Below are 14841 nucleotides of genomic sequence, written 5' to 3'. Positions count from 1 at the left end.
AATCTTAATCATTGGTGTCAACAAAACAAACTGGATGAGATTGTTTTAACAGGTATTCTTAAGAGTAAGTTGCCGTAAAAAAGCTTGCTTATGTGTCTTTAACGTTTTCATACAACACTTATAGTTCGCATATTGCAGCTAACATAACTGTTCTCCAGTAGTGCTCAATTGAAAAACCCGGGGTGAACAATCCGGCGTCAAAATAAGATTACAAAAATGCAACTTTTACATACAACCTCAATGATTTTTTAAAACAAAAATGCTTAACGAAATGTATGTAATTTATGGGAATTGAAGCAATATGCAATTGTTCAGAAATGTTGACTAGCGCGAACTGAGTTGAAATGGTTCTGTCAATAACGAATCTCTGCAACCTAAAGGATTCTTTTCGAAAATCAAACTGGAATCAGAAGCAATTATTCTATGAGATGAAGTCTACCCATTAACACAATAATTAATGATTCCACACAAGAACGTTGTGAACAGAGAGAAAAAATCATACAACTACAACATAATGCACATCAAAGATAGTAATAGATAGAGTAATCGATCGAAAGAAATGATTTTCGATCGTGTATTGACTGAAATAGTCCCAATCAACCAAAAGTTTGTATAAGTCAGCTGCATAAGCTTCTCGTTTCGTGTTCTAATAGTGGCTTAAGCAGCTTATTAAAGCTTAAGCAACTTGAAAGTCGCTAATAACTTTATATAAACTTTAAAGTGTGCTTTTTAAGTATTATTCCAACTTTTACACCATTATATTGAAAATAACCATCCATGGAATCGTCGTTTGGACAAATGAGAAAGGCACAATTGCACCACTAGGTGGATTAAAACAGGTTTGTTTTTAATAATTTAAAACACTGATTGATTTAACTTTAAACTATACTATTCTCAAAAATGAACAATAATTATGCTAATCTAATACTCATACACTCTAACACACCAGTATAATCGTGCTTATCGAGTTAACATATTACTAGTTTCCATGAAAAATTTCAAATATCTTCTTTCCGTCATCTCATTAGCTGCCGCCTTTCCGTTCAATTTTACTAATGTCAAATGCACAATCAGCAGTTATAATATCCGCGCTACTTTACATAATCGGGGAATGGAACATTACCGCTATGCATCAGAGCGCCAGTTACTTTTAGGAACGCACATATCTTAATGATAAATAATGAATGGTTGTGTTCCATCACAAAGATAGTTACAGTGAACATTGTTAAATTAAGGGAAATGCAATGTGCGCTTGTACGATAAAAATTGGAGCTGTTGTGCACCGGAGTTGTTTTCTTCACCTGACGTTCTTCCTCATAACAGCTATCAACATCCGATTGTATATCCCTGTTCGTCCTCTGCTGTAACATTGGGTCGGTTCGGTCTGCGACAAAGATGCTGTTTCCATTGAATACTTCTGAACATTGTTAAAGGTACTCAATCAACGCGTTTACCTGTGCAAATAAAACAGATACATACAAAGTAATGTAACTACATATCATAAAACATAGGTGTGAATTACTTACGACATGAATTAGTCCTTGTCCAAGAACGACAACTAGCAATGTCAACCGGAATGTGTCGTGTAAAAGTTATGAAACAAATAAAAAAGCTGTACCGACATATTACAATCTCACTATGAAGGAATATGAGAAACTATATGTTCCGCAAAGAACTATCCAGTACAACCGCAAGAAATTTCGTATCGATTTACAGTGAGTAATAACTGGTACTTTGGTTGATTCATCCATAGTTGATTGAGTTTAACGATGAAACGGCTGAACTATGGTATTGACCAAATATAACTATTCAAAATTTTAACAAGATGCACAATCCGGTTGGCAGTATCTGCTCCATGCTTCGAAACACCGTAAAGTGTACACAGGTAGTAGCAAATTGCATCGTTTCACTTGCGATCATTAGAAACTGCAGATTGTTTTTGTTTTGAACAGCATTATCGTAACAGGGCTGATCCCCGGCATCGTTCCATTTATTGTAGACACCGAACATGAACGATTCGTACATATAAAAATCAGGGAACATAATTTGATTATGTTTACACTAGTTGCGGCTGCTAGATTTACGATGTCATTCATCACGTTTGTAGTATTACTATACTGTACTGGTGCAGTTCTTTTCAATGTTATTTTACACAAATATTACCAATTGTTGGTATGTTGACCATCCGAATTTTAAGACTTTTCTAAATAGATTTTAATGTTGTTATATCCGGTTACTTTTTTCGCCTGGCATGTCTTGGTCAAAACTCCGTTCTTTTCTTTTAGGGTGTTTTTTCATCTGCTAGCGGCACCTCACAGACTTGAGCTAGGTGTAGTAGCTAAAAAATGCGTTTTATTATTGTTTTTCGTTGTAAATATCCGGTAAAACTTACCTTACAAAATTTTATCACGGCCGTGTTGTATTGAATCAATAATTTGTAAGTTTTCTTCTTGGAGAAATTAACATTTGTTGACAAAATATTGACGGAGCAAAAGCTATGTTCGAATTTCGAACATGCTACAGTCTAAGCTGAGTAAAGTAAAGTTTTATTCATACCAAGTTGAGCAAATGCTACAAGAGTTTACTTTGCTCAGAATCGAGCAGAGCAAACTTGTCTTGAGCAAATGCTCATTTTTATTCATACGGCTTAATGAGCTTGGATTTCCAACCTACGGGTTTGCTGACGATTACCAAATACTAATTACTGGATTTTGCATCGGAACAATCTTTGACTTAATGCAACAGGCATTAAGAGCTGTCGAACAGTGGTATCGACAAGTTAAATTATCAGTTAACCCAAGCAAAACTTCAATGGTTCTTTTCACGAAGAATCGAATAACAACCGGGGTTCGTCCCTTGCAGTTCTTTGATTCTGAGCTACTGTGTGCAGATCAAGTCAAATATGTTAGAGTCATATTGGATTCCAAACTGAATTGGTCTGCTCACATTGAGTTCAGAGTCAAGAAAGCGTGCATGGCCTTCGGGCAGTGCAGACGAACTTTTGGAAAGAAAAAACCTAAATACATCTATTGGATTTACACGACAATTGTACGTCCAATACTGTCATACGGATGCCTTGTATGGTGGCAGAGGGAAGAGGTGGGACAGTCCAGTCAAAGCTAAACCATCTGCAAAGAATGGCGCTCACGGCGTTGACTGGTGCTTTCACCACGACTCCGACTGCTGCTCTTGAGGCACTTCTAAATATCAAACCATTACACATACACTTAAAACAAGAAGCACTATCATGTGCATACAGACTGCAGGTTACTGGGCTTTGGAACAGTAATCATGTTGATCTTGCTACCAGTCATACACGATTGTGGTCACAAATGGTTACATGGGGTGAAGATATTCTTGCTCCCAGCGATATTACACTCACTTGTAGTTTTCCTTACAGGACATTCCATGTGAAGATTCCCTCTCGAGAGGAGTGGTTGTCTGGCTTTATGGAAAGACAACAACAAACGCAAGTGGTTTGTTATACTGACGGTTCTCTGATGGAGGGACGTGCCGGTGCTGGTGTCTACTGTCGTGAAATGAGATTGGAACAATCTCACTCACTAGGTAGATACTGTACTGTATTCCAAGCAGAAATCTTTGCGATTATGTGCGGGGTGCAATCGGCCCTTCAACTGAGTTTGTCCGGCAGAGTTATAAACTTCTGCTCCGATAGTCAGGCTGCAATCAAGGCCCTTAGCTCAGACAAATCCCGGTCCAAGCTAGTGATCGCGTGCCGAACCCAAATCGAAGAACTAAGCATTGTCAATACTATCTACCTTGTCTGGGTGCCCGGACATTGCGGTATTACTGGAAATGAATGGGCTGACGAACTGGCCAGGGCAGGTTCAGCGATTGACTTCGTTGGTCCTGAGCCCGCGCTGCCAATTTCGACAAGTTGGATAAGGGAAAAAATACGGTCCTGGGCTTCGTCCGAGCACCGAAATTATTGGAGAAATCTACAAACGTGTCGCCAAACAAAGGCGTTTCTAGAACAACCATGCCCAGTGGTTTCGAAAAATCTCTTACATTTTTCGAAGCTCCACTGCGGCATGCTGACCAGGGCTTTAACCGGCCACTGCAAACTCAATTATCACATGGCAACTATTCAGCGCGCTGAGTCTTTTTCAAGTGATCTTTGTGAATCCGACTACGGAACCTCATATCATCTGATATGCAACTGTCCAGCGGTAGCGCAATTGCGATTTCGAGTCTTCAGCCGTCCTTATATAGACGAAACCATGTTTGGTCGACTGAAACTCAGAGGCATACTAAAGTTTCTTATCCAATGTGGTAAAGAGCTTTAGGCTTATTCGCAGGCAAGTTGAACTACTTGTGAGTTTAACTTACCTGTTGTTTATTTTTGTTTTGTGCTGTTATTTTTCTTTCCCTTCCAATTCTACTTCCCCACACCTCCTTGTCCTTTCCTTCCGCTCAGGAAATGATGAAAACACACGGCAAGGCACAAATCCCCGACTACGTCCGGGGAACGTGCCATTTGAGCCAATATATTCTGATTCCTGATTCCTATATGGTTGTGAATCAAATCACAAAATTAAAATAGTCTTGGAATATCATTCATGGATCCATTCTTACTTCATGAACTGGTTATGATTCCGAGCATATAAGTTGCAATTCACCGTTCGTGCATGTGAAATACACAGCAAAAAAGTCGCTTAACTTTACGTCTTGCCAGATGCACATAAAAGGAGCGTCCCAATTCACATATATTTACATGTAATTATATGTAAAAATGTGAGTTGTTCGGCTTTTCCTAGGTCATTCAGCCTAAGTTTTACATCAAAAGAGTCACAATATTTAATTTTACATATCATAGCATGTAAAATCCTAATATCAGATGTAAAAATACGTCGTTACGTTGTTTACGTCAAATGCAATTTTCATTATTTCTAGCAGTGTACAAAGTAAACAAAACACACCCACTTTCAACATATAGTTAATGAAATTTACGATTTTGTGCCTGATCTCAATCTTTGCAAATAAACAATTTCACTGGAACTCGGTGTATTAATCATAGATTTTTGATAAAAATACAGTGTAAATAATACACTCTAAACTACTTCTAACCAAATTTTCAAGAGAAAAAACCCAATGGGTCATTTTCTACAGCGTTTTTTCCGTGATGCAATTTGATGTGGGACATCCTTTAATGGCCTTTTTTTCGAAACCAAATTTCAAATTGGCGAACTCAATTACTCAAAAACTAATCAACTAACTGACTTGATATTTTTTATGAGGATGCCCAATACGTCGATGAACCACAGAAAACTGAATAAAAAAAATTATCCATATCATTTTAACCCTTTCATGCCCAACTTTTTTGTAGTGCATGTCGGGTTTCGAAACTATTTTTCCTTTAAAACAGTGGGGTCGAGAAACTCGAAAACCTTTTTTTTCATAAAGGTAGGTGCTTTCCTTGCAGTGCTAGTAGCTCCTCAATTTTTACCTTCCAATGCTCACTACAATTCTCCTAGAATATTTACAACAGACCAACTGCTTGGAAACTTAGCCAAAAATAGTCTAAATTGGTAAGTTTTATCAGCTTTCACTAATATTGCAACATAACGAAGTTTTATGAAAATTTCATTTTCCGTCGTCAACGTAAACGGTTCCTGGCAGCACTGCTCCATCGGAGTTCAATCAGACTAATTGCAATAACTTCAGTTCTAGAGCTGATCCTTGTAACTGTCAACACTCAAATGAAAGGCAATGGTCACATTTATTAGCCTTATTTGTTTTTGTGAGCAAATCTTGCCTCCATCAAAAGTTATAGCTGTTTAAAAACGTTGTTGTCCACAAACAATATGGGCATGAATGGGTTAAAAAAATGAGCGAATTTTATAGTAAAATATGAGATTTTTAGGTTTTCATGAAGACATTTTCCGAAACTTCAACTTTTTATATTTTTTGTGTTCATTGACTAACAAGCCCGATTTGTGTTGTGTGTACGCTAGAACTGTTGATCTCTTTTGCTGTTGTTTATCGCTTGATTTACTTGTGAAAATTGTGTCTGGTGGCCGCAAAAATCGCTCTATCGTCTCAACATTGATCGATTGATTGAAATCATTTTTTATATCTTTGATTTCGGTTGCAAGAAACCATTAAAACGAATAATTATTTACATACGCAATCCGTGCTTTGAATTGACTACCATTGTTCATAGGATTGATCGAGCAGAAAATGGAATGTAAGAAGTGCTGTTTGTCTATTGACGCTAACACCGATTTGTATGCAGTGTGTGAAGGAAGATGTGGTGACAGATTTCACGCAGTGTGTGTTGAGCTCACAGCAGACCAAATTAGTTCATTCTCAAATAATCTAATTTGGCTTTGTGATGACTGTGTCGACATTTTTTTCAAAATACGCGATAGAATGGAGTTGCCAACGAAGCCAACAACTGCTGTGGAACACGAAATATTAACGATTAAAAAGCAGATCAATGAAATCTTTAGTACGCGGTCAATGCTTGTTCCGGGCGAATCAGCTGGAAAAAGCCAATCAACTCCCGTTTCATCACCCGTACCACAAACTAACATGCGTTCGAGCACGGCTTACATATACGTAAAGCTAATTTCTGGATTTCAACATGAAATCCACCAGATCCCTACAGCAGTTTTTGCTTCAGGTGATCGAACAGCATCGAAATGAGCATGCTATCAAATCATAATGGATATTAAACCGAAATATAATCAATGCAATCCTCTGACATATCAACTCGACATCAGTTGATTCAGTCTGTAACGTAACTTCTATTGATAAAAGTCAAGGCAAAGGGATACAGTATGTTTTATTTCATCGTTACTATTATGCGTGGGACATTGTGTAAATGTTTTGAAAAAATTCATCTGAACATTCCAACTCGACAATATTTCAGTTCGAATTTCTACATATTAAAGCCCCCCCCCCCCTCTCACCCCTCACTACACTCTATTGCTCTGCTCAAGTACCTACGCTCATGAAATTGAGCTAAGGCTTTTGAATGATTCATACAAACATACCAATGTGGTATATCTAAAATATATGATGTTATTTTGGAATGCTATATGAAATATCATTGGTACACCCGCAGTGTTGGCAATAAAAATGATTTTTGGCATTTAATTCGATGTATCGAACTTTGAACAGCTATAACTTGGTTTAGAGACATTCTAACACCATACATCCTTCGGCAAAGTTGTTCAGCATATCCTGGACTACACTTCTATTTTTTGGCATACTACAGAAAGAATTGTAGTCTGTAGAATTAAAAATGCAAAAAAGTAGGTTTTCCCATACTAATCTCCATACAAATTTCAAACGCAATGCGCTACGCCGGGTCAACACCAATCGACCCCAAATTTTGCACAGTTATTTGGGAGCTAAGACCGTTTTTATAATTCTTTGATTTGACATTCTCATGAGTCATTGCCTATTGGCTGACGTTTAGTTTACTTGTACGGTACGCGTAAAGAAGATTAATTGTGGACGAGGGGCTTTGTAGTAACACTCCCCCCCAGTATGCTGTCGTGGAGGCAGCCTACTCTATGTTGGTCCAACGTCCAGAACTGCAATCTTTACAGCGGGCCGTTCCATCAACCCTCCGGATGTTTGGATTGTAGCACTTCGTACCTGCCCGTCCTTCGATTGGGAAATGGAAACCACACGACCTTTGGGCCAGCAGTTCCTTGGTAATGCGGGGTCCACGATGACTACGATGTATCCCGTCTTAATAGGTTTTACCGGCTGGAACCATTTAGTTCTACGCGTGATACTGGGAAGATATTCCGTTAACCAACGTTTCCAAAAGATATTTGCGTAAACTTGAGACATTTTCCAGGTTTTGCGTAAGGAATCTGCGCCGTCGTCGAATAGGATGAAGGGTTTAACGCCATTCGATGTTCCCAAGAGGAAATGGTTTGGTGTTAGAGCTGGTGCTGATTCATTGTCGGCTGAAACGTATGTCAATGGCCTAGAATTTACGACCATCTCAACTTCCATTAGGATATTCCGATAAATCTCGTCCGTAGGCAGTCTTCGTGGCTTTATTTGCGCCAGTCCTTTCTTGACCGACTGTATCAGTCGTTCCCAACTCCCTCCCATATGGGGAGAGGCAGGTGGATTGAAGATCCAGCGCGTAGAACATGTTGTAAAACTTCTCACCATGTGATCCTGGTCAACCGTTTTCAAAATTTCTTTCAGCTCCCGATCTGCACCGATGAAGTTCGTCCCTCGATCACTATAAATTTAGAGCGGAACTCCCCTTCTAGACATGAAATTGCGTATGGCCATGATACAGGAGTCCGTCGTAAGACTGTGTGCTATTTCAATGTGTATGGCGCGCACAGTGAGGCATGTTATTAGCACACCCCATCGTTTTTCAACACGGCGCCCTACTAGTACTTCTTGTGGACCAAAGTAGTCTATACCTATATACGAAAAAGGTCTCGCGTAGGCTGCTAACCTGGCTGCAGGGAGACTGCCCATCATTGGTGGCTGTGGCGTTGTATTTCGTATTTTACAAAATTGACAGTTTCGCCTAACACGATCGCACTGTGTACGTACTTTGGGAATATAGTATTTCTGCTTCAGTTCGTTCAGAACCGTTTGATGATTTTGATGGTGATAGAGCTTATGAACCTCACGAATTATAAGTGTTGTTATGTAGTGTTGCCGGGGCAAGAATATTGGTCGTTTAGCGAGATCGCCAACAAAGTTACATTCGTCTATTCTTCCTGGAATGCGTAAAACTTGGCTTTCGTCCATTATGGGATGTAGTTTGGACAGCTGACTTTTTCTTTGAGACGCTTTTGTGTATTTGCTTTGATAGGGTGTGAAGCCAGTGAATAGTCTTTGGGGAACATTTCTTTCTGGGCCAGGCGGTAGATGCACATTTCTGCTCGTTTCAGCTCTTCATGAGACAGAGGACCGTACTGGAGACCCTCACTTCTTGATTGCCGTTGAAGATTTGATACGTATCGTTGCACCCATGCTGCCGAGCGTAACAATCGGTTCCATTTCGAGAAGCGTTCCCACGCTATTATCGACGCGTAAGCGTTGTGGTGGAGAACGGTAGGGCGAAGTTCTTCATCCGTCGATCCGAAGCTGTTGCAGTGGGTTGGCCAGTTTATCTTGTTTGTCCACAAGAATTCTGGACTCCTAAACCAGCGACTGTTCGGTGAGAGGTCGGGAAGCTTTTGCCACTTTGTACCTTCGTCCGCAACATTGAGTTTGGTCGAAATCCAGTACCATTCGGTTGTTGTAGTAGACTCAAGTATCTCGCTCACGCGTGCAGCTACGAATTGGCTATACCGACGATGGTCGGAGTTAATCCAGTGCATGACATCCTTTGAGTCTGTATAAAAGTAGCGCTTTACGATCGGACGTTTATGATGCTCCACGATGCTTTTAGCAAGTCGAGCACCCAGTACTGCTGCCTGTAGTTCTAGTCGGGGAATAGTCACAAACTTTAGCGGTGCTACGCGAGTTTTCGCTCCTGCTATTGCGCATTCTATTTCATCGCCTTCTTCGAACCTGAAATACGACACCGCTGCGTAGCCGCTCTCACTCGCATCTACGAAGGTGTGGAGTTCGATTGTAGTCGTTTCATCGGACGCTGAGGTATGTTTGCGGTAGCACCTAGGTACCGCAACTGATTGAACGCCTGGAAGCACTCGAAGCCACACTCTCCATTTATCCAGAAGATTGCCGCTAATCTTCTCGTCCCAGCCCACACCGGATCTCCATACTTCCTGTAAAAGCACTTTCAGATACATTAGGAGATTGGCGAACAGTCCCAGTGGGTCGAAGATAGTCATCAGTGTTCGAAGGAGTTCTCTTTTCGTTGGGATTTTTCGTCCCGAGAGCAGGTCGCCATCGTGTCGTGGGGAAAGCTTGAAGGTGAAGCAATCTGTTTTCGTATCCCACCACATGCCGAGTATTTTTTCGATGGCAGTCTCTGAATCTATGCTGAGGCTCGTTTCGACGTGCGGTTTAGCGTCAAGTTTGTTCAGTAGGTGATCGGAATTTGAGTGCCAGTTTCTTATCTCGAATCCTGCGTGAGAATGAATGTGGCGGACTTCTTTCGCCAGCTTAACGGCCTGTTCGACTTCCTCCACGCTCGTCAGCATATCGTCCACATAGTGCTGTTTCGTGATGGCCTCTACAGCACGTGGGAATTCTTTGGCGAATCGCTGGGCATTAAGGTTCATGCAGTATTCGGTTGTGGCTGGGGAGCAGGTTGCCCCGAAGCTCAGGACGGTCATAATATATTCATGAGGCTTGCCTCCGGGTTCTTCGGCGGGCCAAAAAAATCTCTGGCAGTGTTGATCATTCTCGTTCATTCTCACTTGGTGGAACATCTCGCGTATGTCCGCTGTAATGGCGATCTTATATTCTCGAAACATATACAGTACCGAAACTAGAGAATTGAGTAGGTCGGGTCCTTTCAAAAGTTGCGAGTTCAGAGATATTCCGCGGACCTCCGCTGCTGCATCCCAGACAATGCGAATCTTGCCTGGTTTGTTTGGGTTGACGACCGGAAAAACCGGTAGATACCACACTCGATTGCGATGAATTTTCAGTTCTGTAGAGGTCAACTTTCGTACATAACCTTTCTCCTCATATTCGCTTATTTTAGATTTGAGCATACTGGCTAGTTCTGGTTCACGTTCCATTCGTTTCTCTAGACATTTCGTTCTCGTGAGTGCCATTGATCTGGAGTTCGGAAGCCGGACGTCGTTGTACTTCCAAAGAAGACCGCTTTCGTATCTTCCGTTCTTTAGAGTGGTGCACTGTTCAAGTAAACGTATGGCGCGCTCATCCTCCTTTGATTGTAGAATTTTGCGGGGTGAAATTATTCCTATACTGTCTAAAGCGAAGTACTCTTTAACGGCTGCGTGTAAGTCCTCGTCATGGCCTTTGTTACAAGCACAGATATGATACGAACGATGAACGGCGTGATCGATAATTGTATTTGGTTGTGATGAGCTGAAGCACGGACCGTATACAATCCAACCCAGTCGAGTTTTAGCTGCTGAAGGCTCGTTATCTCTGCCTTCTCTACTATCTAGTACATGCCCGAGTCGACAGTTGTTCATCCCGATTAATATTCTGGGAGCGATTCTGGAATATGATTGAATAGGAAGTCCTTCGAGGTGCTTATATCTCTGACTCAGATCTTCGATCGACAATGTCTGTTCTGGTAGTCTGAGTTCTGCGACTGTATGAACTCCGGATAGGCGATATTGTTTATCAGGGCTGTGCACACTTGATATGTCGACCGAAAGCTTAACCGAGTTCTTTTCCCACCTACTGGTTCCACCCGTCCAATTCAGGCAGAGTGGCTGGGGGGTTCCTTCCAAGCCTAGTTCGTTGTAAAGCTCTTGTTCCATCAGGGTTGATGATGACCCATCATCAAGGAACGCAAACGTTGCAATTGATTTCCCTTTTCCTTTTATAATAACCGGTACGTACCGAAAGAATACGGAACCGACGCCACTGCGATGAATGTTGCAACACTGATTTAAATCTGTAAGTGGAGAGGGTGGCGCTAATCTTGCGTCCCTGTGCTTGGTATCATTGTGCAACAATTTGTGATGTAAAAATGTGCAACCATTTTGCCCACATGGATCTTTGGCGTCGCAGGACGTGAAATGCTTTCTTAGGCACCTACGACAAAGTTTGCAGGCTCTTAATACTTTCCAGCGCATATCTACGTTCATAGACAAAAAACGTTTGCATCTGGCAACGGTCTCGCAATCCGATTTGCAGACGATACAATCATCTGTCGCTGGCTCACGCGGGCTTTCCGACAGACACTTGGAGTGAACGTTTAAAAATCCTTGATTCTTCTTCTTCTCTGTTTTCCCGACTATGTCCACGTCCGGGGTAGTAACTTCACAAGCAGCTTCCACGATTGTTTTAAGCCATTCATTAAAATCTGTGAGTTTCACTCTCCGAATAGGTTTGCGGGTTAGCGCCCAGCTAAGTTTAACTGTTGGTGGAAGTTTTTCTTCTAGTTCCTGAAGGATTGTTACGTTGTAGTAATACTCGTCTAACTCGCAGGCCTGTATAGTAGCGCATAAGTTCTGTACTGATACGCCGAAATTGATCATTGTATTCAGTTTTTCGATTCTCGGTGGTGGTATGTCTCGAATCTTCTGGATCATTGCCCCAACGATAAGGTTAGGTCGCCCGAACAAGGTTTTCAGCGTAGACATCACCGTACCCACATTGTCTGGGTGTAGCAGCAAGCTTCGCGTTGCATCGAAGGCTTTGTCTTTTAGACAGCGTCTTAGGCGAAATATGTTCTCCTCGTTGGTATACCCGCACATTGCAGTGCTACTCTCGAATGTGGCAAAAAATAGGGGCCAATCCTCAGGATCTCCGGAGAAGGTTGGTAGATCTTTAGATACGGCTTGCCGTGCAGCCAGTTGGTTTTTTGAGAGAGCCCGCGCGTGTTGAGAATAGTTACCGGTCGTACTGCGGTTGCTATTCGTGTTTCTCTTTGAAGTAACGGATAGTATGTCGGAGCAGACCGGCGTAGGAGCTATGGAAGTATCGGGGTGAGGTCCGTTCTCCAACCATTTATCAACTTTCTCCTTACAGCTGATATTTTCCTCTTCTTCGTTTGCGAACTCGTATTCACTACTGCATTCTTCCATCAGCACGAGTTGTTCTTCAAGGTGTCTCATTTCCAAAGCTTGCCGTTCTTTTAGAGCTATTAGACGACGTTCACGGTCTTTTGTCGTTCGTTTTGATGACACGATTGACTTTGTTTCACTCTGTGACTTTGTCTCTATAGCAACATTGTCAGGCTTTCGCTTGAGAAGTGCGATCTCCTTTTGTAGCTGATTCTCACGCATACTCCATTGTGCTTGGAGTTTGTAGATCCGCTCGTTCATCGATGTGTTTTTCTGCTCCTCTAGCATATTGATCTGATGTTCAAAATTGGTACGCTGTGTCTGAAACATGCAGCGTAATTTTTCGATTTCTTGACGTAGTTTTGCGTTGTCACTATTATCCGTACATTGTAGCGTTGGCCCTGTGGCCCCGGTGGCAGATAGAGCGTTATCACCAACGTTAGTAGCTTTTGTTGTTGGCGCGACCGTCAATGATTCATCTACGATGGTGACAGCCAGCTCCTGCCCATTAGAGGAGACTGGAGTTGAAGTTCCCGCTGGCTGGGACTTTTTCGTCACGCATTCGTCACAGCACCAGTCGTAATCAGCGATCCCTTCATCTACATGTACACAGCTGTAGTGATACCACTTGTTGCAGTCGTCGCACTGCACCATTCGACTATTGTCCGGAGAATTGTACATATTGCAGCTCACGTTCGTCGGCGGCGGAATCTTCGCCGATTTGTTGCCAACTTTCTTTGATGGCATTTTAAACGGATTTTATAAGTTGTTGCAGAGAAACCACGGCCTTTCCGATTTTATAATCTTTATTCTACGAGGATTATAAAATCCCTAAAATTTTAGATTTACATTAGTTAGTATTTAGTTGAATAGGTAAATTCTTACGTTTAGTGCCTTCTTAGGCTTCTAATTGTTTCCTCCTTGGTAGTTTACTCCACGTATTAGCCACTGTAAGTTAGGTTAGGTTTTAGCGATTATTCACAGGATTGCTGTGTCATGTTTTATGTTACCTCTAATCTGGTCGTGTTCAAGGCTAGACCAAGTATATTAAGGGCGATTAGAATAATACAGTCCGCTATTTAATACCTGCATTAATTTTAAGTAGATCGTAAGTTCATGAAGTTTTAGTTTAAGTAATTCACGTTTTGTACCTCAATTCAATATCGAAATATCTTTAAATCACCTTTAAATACCGTCTTTAAATACCACTAGATTTTAGTTTACTTGTAGCCTATAAGTTAGATGTAGTATAATATTTCAATAGTTTTAAGTTTAGTAGTAAATTTACCGTTTTAACACCATCGATCACTAGATTCTAAGACGTAAGCTAAGACCGTTTTTATAATTCTTTGATTTGACATTCTCATGAGTCATTGCCTATTGGCTGACGTTTAGTTTACTTGTACGGTACGGGTAAAGAAGATTAATTGTGGGGCTTTGTAGTAACAATCAGAGATTAATCGAGACTACCAACTCACGAAGAAGTACTCCAAATTCGATGGTGCATCGTATACTAGATCTTTTGAAGTAAAAAAGAAAGAACGGTCCCTTCAGTTTTGGCGACCTTGACCAAAAAATTTGATGATCGAACTTTCCATCAGGCTCGTAAAGTTGGTAGCAATTGTTTACTGTTCGTTGCTAAGTTCGTTTCTAGGATCGTTGCTACATGCATCTGTTATGTTTTACGAGCAAAAATGAGTAAAGATTTTTAAATCATGCAACTCCACCGAGATAGGGAGAAACTGGCTCGTTAAATGGACTAGGAAAATCATCAGACGATTGGTGAAGCGAGAGGGCATTAATTATTTAAAAGGAGGTTGCACTTGTACTCGTAAAGAAATTTTATGACGAGATGTTTTGAGGCGCTTGCTAACATTAAAACTGATAACGAATATGCGTTGTTGTGCCAGAGAGACCTTATGACGCATTAGGGGTACGTTGCAAAAATCGGAAGCAATTTGGGTTGAAACTTTAATTTTTCGGATGTTATGACACACTCAATTTTTGATCTTATGACATACGGCTTGTGCATCTTAATTAGAGCTTCCATCCCGGGAATTTATTTCCCGGGAATCCCGGGATTTTTGGATTTCCCGGGATTCCCGATTCCCGGGAAATTGGGTTTTCTCATTCCCGGGATTCGGGAATCCCGGGAAAAACAATTTTTAATTTATTCCAAAAAGCTTCGGTTCTGCGAAAG

At 41.2% G+C, this 14841-nt stretch overlaps 1 protein-coding gene across 1 annotated transcript; it reads right to left on the bottom strand.

Moving 5' to 3' along the window:
* Positions 1 to 8762: 8762 nt before the first annotated feature.
* Positions 8763 to 13388, bottom strand: LOC131688000 (uncharacterized). The gene has a single exon (XM_058972123.1). It carries the CDS (start codon positions 13386 to 13388, stop codon positions 8763 to 8765), a length of 4626 nt encoding a protein of 1541 aa, XP_058828106.1.
* Positions 13389 to 14841: the final 1453 nt, after the last annotated feature.

Source organism: Topomyia yanbarensis, chromosome 3, assembly GCF_030247195.1.
Source record: "Topomyia yanbarensis strain Yona2022 chromosome 3, ASM3024719v1, whole genome shotgun sequence".
In the NCBI taxonomy this organism is placed as follows: domain Eukaryota; kingdom Metazoa; phylum Arthropoda; class Insecta; order Diptera; family Culicidae; genus Topomyia; species Topomyia yanbarensis.
This window is presented reverse-complemented; position numbering and strand designations above follow the sequence as displayed.